This window comes from Kryptolebias marmoratus, linkage group LG17 (genome assembly GCF_001649575.2).
Source record: "Kryptolebias marmoratus isolate JLee-2015 linkage group LG17, ASM164957v2, whole genome shotgun sequence".
NCBI lineage: Eukaryota > Metazoa > Chordata > Actinopteri > Cyprinodontiformes > Rivulidae > Kryptolebias > Kryptolebias marmoratus.
Window position 1 is genome coordinate 27,066,833 of NC_051446.1, and position 9,024 is coordinate 27,075,856.

At 44.7% G+C, this 9,024-nt stretch overlaps 1 protein-coding gene across 6 annotated transcripts in view; it reads right to left on the reverse strand.

Moving 5' to 3' along the window:
• The window catches only part of LOC108251383 (transcription factor COE3-like), a 73,003-nt gene that overhangs the window by 46,725 nt on the left and 17,254 nt on the right, over positions 1–9,024 (reverse strand). For all 6 annotated transcript variants that reach the window (XM_037980883.1, XM_037980879.1, XM_037980882.1 and 3 more), the window contains exons 7-8: positions 4,706–4,787; positions 3,033–3,150 (exon numbers count right to left, since the gene is read on the reverse strand). In XM_037980883.1, coding sequence (XP_037836811.1) covers positions 3,033–3,150; positions 4,706–4,787 — 200 coding nt within the window. The remainder of the gene's footprint in view (positions 1–3,032; positions 3,151–4,705; positions 4,788–9,024) is intronic.

Below are 9,024 nucleotides of genomic sequence, written 5' to 3' on the forward strand. Positions count from 1 at the left end.
ACAGACTACAGTCCAAACTAACAGACTACAGTCCAAACGTACAGACTACAGTCCAAACTAACAGACTACAGTCCAAAGTAACAGACTACAGTCCAAACTAACTGACTACAGTCCAAACCTACAGACTACAGTCCAAACTAACAGACTAGTCCAAACTTACAGACTACAGTCCAAACTAACAGACTACAGTCCAAACTTACAGACTACAGTCCAAACTTACAGACTACAGTCCAAACTAACAGACTAGTCTAGGGCGGCAGTGGCTCAGGAGGTAGGGGTCGTCCTTTCACCAGAGGGTTGCTGTTGTGTCCTTGGGCAAGACACTTTACCTGCCTTGCCTACTGGTGGTGGTCAGGGGTGGAGCTGTTGCCCTTTTGTCAGTCTGCCCCAGGGCAGCTGTAGCTGCAATGTAGCTGACCAGCATCAGTGTGTGGATGAATGGGTGGAAGACTGATTGTAGTGTAGAGCGCTTTAGGGTCCTTGGACTAGATAACGCTCTATACAAGTGCAAGCCATTTACCATTACAGTCCAAACTTTATCCAAAAAACCGGTGTGGATATGGATACGTTTTAGAGAAGCTGACGCATGGAGGCGATGTCTCAAAGGCATCTTTAGTAGCATGTTGGAGGAGTTTGATATGAGCGTTATGATCCCTGACATCATCGCAGCACTTGTCCTGAGTCAGGTTTGGTCTGTTTTTAATTGTTGGGTTCATTTAAAAACTGGCCACTTAATGACATTTCCACTTGTTTGACATCTTGTAAACTTTTCAAGGTTGGCTGAAGGCCCAGCACAGTCTAGTTGAATTGTTTCTCAAAATCATTTCTTGATGTTCAAAACTAAAATAATAAAAAATAAAACAAATACTCATCAGAGCTTCTTCAGTGACTCCTCTGGTCCAACTGAAGAAGCTCTGTGAAGGAGAGCCTCAGGTTATAAACCACTGATCTTCATAACAGCAAAAAAAACACTAACACACACACATTAACTCTCCCCCCAACACACACACAAACACACACTCATTAACTCTCTCTCTCTTGCACACACACACACACACACACACACGCATTACCTCACATGGAAACAACATGTTTTAATTGGATTGTGGCTTTTCTCCTCTTTAGCTTTGTTCACTTCAACACCACACACACACTAAATTGTCCTGTAATAACTGCTTCTTCCTTCTTTCAAGTATGGCTGCAGATTAATTATAAAGTGAAATGAAATCAAAAAGTGTGTGTGGATGTGTGTGCGTGTAGGAGGGGCGGAGAGGTGGGGGGCAGCTAATCTTAAATGACATTACAGCACTGACCTCTATTCTATTCTATTTTGCTTTATTCTATTTTAGATCTACTTACATTCTGATCTTGTCTGCATTTCCTCTCACTGAGTGAGAAAATTTTGAAATTAAAAAAGACATGGTGTAGTATAGGTGTTTTATGGTGTTGTCAAGTGTGGTACAGGTGTGTGATAATAGTCTCAGGCTTTTTGCAGGTGTCTTACAGGCATGTCAGGCATGTCACAATGTGTCGGCTCTGACACAGGTGTTCCAGGTGTGTCATAATGTATCGGCTGTGTTACAGGCATGTCACATTGTGTTGATATGTTACAGGAGTGTCACAATGAGTCTGCTGTGTTACAGGTGTGTTACAGGTAAGTTACAGGCATGTCACAATGTTTTGACTGTGTTACAGGTGTGTCATATTGTGTTGTTGTGTTCCAGGTGTGTTCCAGATGTATCACAATGTGATAGCTGTGTTACAGATGTGTTACAGGCGTGTCACGATGTGTAGTTATGTTCCGGGTGTGTTCCACGTGTGTAACAGGTGTGTCACAATGTTTTGGCTGTGTTACAGGTGTGTTACAATATGTTGGCTGTGTTACACGTGTGTAGTTATGTTCCCGATGTATTACAGGCGTGTCACATTGTGTTGTTGTGTTACAGGCGTGTTACAGGTGGGTTGTAGGCATGTCACAATGTGCTTGCTGTGTTACAGATGTCTAACAGCTGCATTAAAAGAACGTCAGTGGATTACAGGTGTGTTTCAGGTGTGTTTCAGGTGTGTTTCAGGCATGTTACAGGTGTGTTACAGGTGTGTTTCAGAGCTGTATTAAAACTGAACAGTTGGCAGTAACTGTGCAGACTTCAGCTGAAATGCATTTAACATCTTCCCTTGAGCAGGTAGTAAACTACAGTTGATAAAAACATTCTAAACATGGAAATCTGGATGGTTAAGTCACCGAAGGATCAAAAACATCTTCTCATTTATGTTTCAGAAATTGACTGATAAGATTATAAAATTGTTTGATTTCTGTTAGATTAAGTTTCATTGTATTTCTAATCATTGAGCTTCTTTTTCTGTTTGTGATTTTCTGAAATGTCAACAGTCAAATTTAAAGCTGTGATTCAAAGTCATGGCTGATCCGCAAACCTGGTTTTCATGAGCAGAGCAGGATTTTGTGAAACAAGTGAGCAGAAACAAGTCAAGCCCACGGGACTATGCTGTGTTCCAACTGGGCGGGGTGGTTTCCATGGTGACTGTCTTTAATTAGAAGCACAATTAAAAAGGTTGAACACCCCGCAAAAGACACACGCATACACTCAGTCCTCTCTGGGGACAGGGAGGTATCTGCTCTTATTACCCACAATCCACTGGGCTGATTTGTCTTGAAAGAGGACATTACAATGCTCTCTGCTTGACTGCCCAGGTTCCTGTTGAGAGAGCAGCATCTAAAACATCTGCAACTACAAGCTGAACATCTTTATTCCAGAAACGAGCTTCGCTTGTAGACTGAAGATCTACGATGGTCTGTAAGAGAGCATCCTGGATGTTAGGTCTGTGTGTGTGTTGGGGGAAGGGGGGGTCCGTGTATGCATGTGTGATGCATCAACACTTAACCTTGAACATTCAACTCATTCAACTTCATTCTTCAACTTGAAGCTGCTCATCTGTTTCAAAACTTTGTACAATGTGATTTTATTGCATTGGCTCTGATTGGTTCCTTTCAAACAAAATGGAAACCTGCGTACCCTCAGACGGGTCCAGTCTCCGCGCTCTACGGCCATGTTTGGAGTTGTTGTGTACAAACATGTTATCAGAGACGGCGAGGACGTGACCATCTACGTTGACTGTTGTGGAAACTACCACCTGTAAAAACACAGAAAACTTTATTTATAACTTGCTGAATAACAGGATGCTGCAGCCCCTCCCACTGTGTCATGTCATGGTAGGACCATTCATTTTTCTAGATGCCATGATAAATTTGTCACTGTTGGTCCATTGAGACAAAGCAGGTCACACAGAGAGCTGATAGATTTAACTAACCAGAGCATCCATCACCCTGTGGTCACTACATAACCTGAGATAAACCTCCAGACTTCAGCTGTCTTCAGCTGTCTTCACCTGCCTCACTGGTCTGATGAGTGCAGCTCGCTCGGCCCGGTTTAACTGGACTGAACTTCCTGTCAGGCTGAGCAGTGCGGCGTGGAGCTGACTGTCTGTCCAAGGAGACAGACAGTCCTTCACCTCCAGCTGCAGGATCTGCAGATGGCTGGAAGGTGAATAAATGCTGGTTTCATCGTTCTCGTTAATTATTATGAAGAGGAGGAGCCAACAGGAAGGAGTAAAAACCTTTATGTTGTACTGACTGTGGTTACTCTGGTTGTGTAATAAACTTGTTTATTAAAATACTGGTACATTTCAATAATTTTACAGATAAATGATCTGTAAAAGTACTACAGATTTAAATAATAAAATAATTTTACTAAAATTTGGTGTGGCTGATAGTCATTTCTAACAGTCTGAGTATAATGTTGTGCATTTTGTAATTTAAAAAGATTGAACAAAACACCTTCAACTCTGTCATTTTTCATGATAAGATGATTTTACACTAAACAAAAATACAAATGCAACATTGGTGTGGTTACACGTGGTCTGCTGTTGTGAAACCAGTTGGATGTACAGCAAGTTCTCTGAAACGCTCCTGCAGTCAGCTGTGGCATTGTTCTGTGTGATAAAACTGCACATTTTAGATCGGCCTCTTATTGGGCCGGTCCTGAGGCTCACCTGTGCAATTAGCAGAATCTGCCACACCTGAGAGATAGATGGATTATCTTGGCAAAGAAGTGCTCACTAACACAGGTTTACACAAATTTGTGAACAATACTTGAGAGAGAAAGGCTTATGGTGTACACAGAAAAAGTCTTAGATATTTGAGTTCAGCTCATGAAAAATGGGAGCAAAAACAAAAGTGTTGGTTTAATATTTTTGTTCAGTATAGTTTAAAGCTGACATGAACAATAGAGGGAGATATGTACAAGTTCATTGTGACTTTCACACCAGTGTTCTGTTAGTCAGAGGAGAAAACTGACTGTGCTTCTGTTTGTTGGGCTCCTTGCCTCTGTAAAGCTTGAATTTATTGTTAAAGTATATTTAAATAATTGAACTGTTGTTGATTTCATTGTTAGATTCTAACTGTTGTAAGAAAACCACCAAACGGAGGTGTTTAAACTGGAATGGACAGAACATCAGAACATCAGAACATCAGAACATCAGACTGACAGACGGTCCCTGTTGACCTCTCATATTTTATCTGCAAAGCAATAAGCCTCAGGCCGCTCTGCTGCAGTGCATTATGGGTATGTCAGGTCTTTCGAAGGTGTGTCCTGCCCTTTAGGGAAATGAATTCATAAATGTGAGTTACCTGAAACCTCCTCATGTCTCGAGGGTTTCCTGCGTTCTTCAGACAGTTCTGGTTACACTTCAGGAAGAACTTGAGGAAGAACCTGCACACATCCACACACACAAAGAAGATGAAGAAGAAACTGCATCATAGATAAAAGATGTTCAGGATCCACAGGAATCCAAGTTTGAAGTTCTGCAGATATCCTTTTAAGGCAAACATTCATCAATTTTAAGTTTAAACATTGTGATGGGACGAATCCAAACATCAGACCGATAAAAACCGAATCAAACACTGTGTTTAGAAGAATCTGGATCATGTGACCCTTATGTTTCTGTAATCTTTAGATGAATACTTGACACAAACAGAAACATGATTCCTTCATGTTTCACTTCCATATTTAGTGGGGTTTTTTTGCAGTGATGTTGTTGGTTTCCCAGCAGCTGCAGGAATCTGCTCTCTGAGTTGCTGATGTGTCTGAGGATAACCTTTGACCTCCAATCAGCTGCTCACACACACACAGTCTTATCGCTGTGGTAACCACTCAGCATCAGCATCTTCAGCTGATCGTCATTTTATCATCAGACACCACTTATCTGTATTTCCTTTAATACTGGTCTCTATCTTCTCCTTCATCTCCTTCCACTCCTCCACTCCTCGTCTCCTTCCTCGCCTTTTGCTTCCTCTGTCCTTTTGTCGCCTCCTGTTTCCTTCTCCTCTGAGTGAATAATCGAGGTTGTAAATCTCCACGTCAGACAGGTTTAACTCTACTTGTTATCTGATAAGCAGGACAGACCTGACACACACATACACCAAGTTTCTAACTGCTGATATTTACGAGCAGCAAATTAGGACAGGGCCAAATTTATCTCTTCAAAGAACAGAAGTCACACATCCTGACACTGAAAACACACTATGTGTCACACACACAATGACACACACTCAGCGCTGGAGTTAATCTGCTCTATGAGGTAGAAAATGTAGTCGCAGTGTGAGGACAAATTATCCTGACGGTGAAAGAGTGAATGTCTGTCCCTGAGTTAGTGTGTGTGAGTGTGTGTGGTGTGTATGTGTGTTTGTCACTGAGTTGGGGAGGGGTGTGTGTGTGTGTGTGTGTGTGTGCGTGTGTGTGTGTGTTAAGGCGACTCGAGTCATTTAAGCTGTTTCTCTCAGGCACATCTTTGCTTTAAAGCAGCTGCTGTAGTTTAACTGGAAATTGATTTTCTGATGAAAAACTCAACAGTTTGTCATTTTAAAACAATCTGAAACAAAGAAAACTAAAAGAATAAATCACCAACAAGAAGAACAATAACTGGACATTAAAAATCAGAACTGATAGATCAGCTACAGACAGTGAAATCTACCATATACTGATCGCTGTGATCAGCAGTAAAGCTCCATCAATTGATCGATTTAGTTTGACAGTTTAGGTTTCTTCTTCTTTGATCTTTAATGATCAACAAAAAAACAGTCTGACAGATTCAACCAGAACACACACACACACACACAGAGCGAGAGAAACTACAAATTAGAACCAAACACAGCAGCTGTTCCAGTTTCACCATCTTTGGCGAGTTATGTTTTGATGACTAAGTTTTTTGTATGTATGTCTGTGTGTGTGTAGGTGTGTGTGTGTGTGTGTGCGTGTGCGTGTGTGTATGTGTGGGTGTGCACATGTTTCGATGTGTTTAGACTTGTCACTTTCATTATCACCAAATGCTGTGCAGATTTTTACTAATTAACATCTGCAGCTGGTTTGAACATGGAGCTAATTAACAGCTATTATCTCACACACACACACACACACACACAAAGATTGCTCTTTTATAGCACAAGATAAACTGTGTGATTGTGCACAAGTTTGAAAAAGTCGTGTTTTAGCGTCAGATGGCATCAGGACCAGAGTACCAGCTGTTACAGGCGGCGGTGGGGTTGGTCCTGTAACTGGAGGGTTGCTGGGTTCAGCCCCGCTCCGTCCGTCTCAGCCAATGTGTCCTTGGGCAAGACACTTCCCCTGCAGAGGACCCGGCGGTGCTGGTAAGACACTTCCCCTGCAGAGGACCCGGCGGTGCTGGTAAGACACTTCCCCTGCAGAGGACCCGGCGGTGCTGGTAAGACACTTCCCCTGCAGAGGACCCGGCGGTGCTGGTAAGACACTTCCCCTGCAGAGGACCCGGCGGTGCTGGTAAGACACTTCCCCTGCAGAGGACCCGGCGGTGCTGGTAAGACACTTCCCCTGCAGAGGACCCGGCGGTGCTGGTAAGACACTTCCCCTGCAGAGGACCCGGCGGTGCTGGTAAGACACTTCCCCTGCAGAGGACCCAGCGGTGCTGGTAAGACACTTCCCCTGCAGAGGACCCGGCGGTGCTGGTGTAATGACCGCCTCACTTCTGAATGGGTGAATGACTGATTGTACTGTGAAGGCGCTATACAAGCTCAGACACACACATACTGTAACACACAGTTACACACAGAGAGAACAATTTCATCCTGTTTTCAACCTGTAGAAGACAAACTGCACCAAACCATAATGTTACCTCTTCCATGCTTGACTGTGGGAATGGTATTCTTCAGGTCATATTCTGCACTTCTTCACAAACATGGCAGGTAGATTTCATGCCAAAGATTTGGTTACATTTGACCCCGGCACTTTCTCCCAAAACTACTTTTTCCCAAAACTCCCTGCACCCTCGTTCAGCAGGGGGACGGGTCTGTACCTGGACCTCGTTCACCAGGGAACGGGTCCGTACCTGGACCTTGTTCAGCAGGTGACGGATCTGTACCTGGACCTCGTTCAGCAGGGGGACGGGTCCGTACCTGGACCTTGTTCAGCAGAGGGACAGGTCTGTGCCTAGACCTCGTTCAGCAGGGGGACGGGTCCATACCTGGACCTTGTTCAGCACAAGGACAGGTCTGTACCTGGACCTTGTTCAGCAGGGGGACGGGTCCGTACCTGGACCTTGTTCAGCAGGGGGACGGGTCCGTACCTGGACCTTGTTCAGCAAGGGGACGGGTCCGTACCTGGACCTTGTTCAGCAGGGGGACGGGTCTGTACCTAGACCTCGTTCAGCACAAGGACAGGTCTGTACCTAGACCTCGTTCAGCAGGGGTACAGGTCTGTACCTGGACCTCGTTCAGCAGGGTTTAGGGTCCATACCTGGACCTTGTTCAGCAGGGGGATGGGTCTGTACCTAGACCTCGTTCAGCAGGGGGACGGGTCCGTACCTGGACCTTGTTCAGCACAAGGACGGGTCCGTACCTGGACCTTGTTCAGCAGGGGGACGGGTCTGTACCTGGACCTCGTTCAGCACAAGGACAGGTCTGTACCTGGACCTTGTTCAGCAGGGGGACGGGTCCGTACCTGGACCTTGTTCAGCTCAAGGACGGGTCTGTACCTGGACCTCGTTCAGCAGGACTGTGGTCCCAGCTGTCCTCAGATCTTTAACAAGCTCCTCTTGTGTAGCTGTGGGCTAATGCCTCTCGTCATCTCTCTCATCATCATCTGCATCCCATGAGGAGACGCCTACATGAAACCTTAGACCAAGGGTGACTGATGGTCATTTTCTGAATAATGGCACCAACAGTTGTCTGTAGTTCATTCCAATCCTACCGTCAGACAGAAACAAGAAACTTGTGTTTCTGTCTGACAGAGACACTCTGCTGCTTCTACGGCAGCCAGACAGGGTCAAACAAAGGCACAAGGATATTCAGAGTCTGACATTTTCCTGCTAAACAACTTAATGTCAGCTGTCAATCACTGCTGTCACACACACACACAGTTCCAGGCCTGGACAGTGTCGTTGTGGGTTTAAAGACTTTGTGATGTCTAAAAACGGAGGAGGGGGAGGGGGAGAGGTGGGGGTAAGGAGGTGCAGGGAGAGGTAATTAAATTAGATAATGAAGAGTCCATCATCCCCTTCTTCAGAGTAAATGAAAACAGACACCTCCTCCTCCTCCTCCTCCGCTCTTCATCTCAGGTAGGAGATTATTAACAGTAAAAGTCATGATTCTTCTGTGATCCATCAGCACTTTATGACTTGTTAACACCTGACGCAGATTCATCACCTCTAGGAGCAGTTTTGATTTTAATAAACACATTCCTTCAGCAGAAACTGGAGGCTAAAATATTTCTTTTAATTGGATAGAGACTCGTATCGGGCTGAGGCTCGTATCGGGCAGAGACTCATTTCGGGCAGAGATTCGTTTCGGGCAGAGACTCATACCGGGCAGAGACTCGTATCGGGCAGAGACTCGTTTCGGGCATAGATTTGTATCGGGCAGAGACTCGTTTCGGGCGGAGACTTGTATCGGGCAGAGACTCGTATCGGGCAGAGACTCGT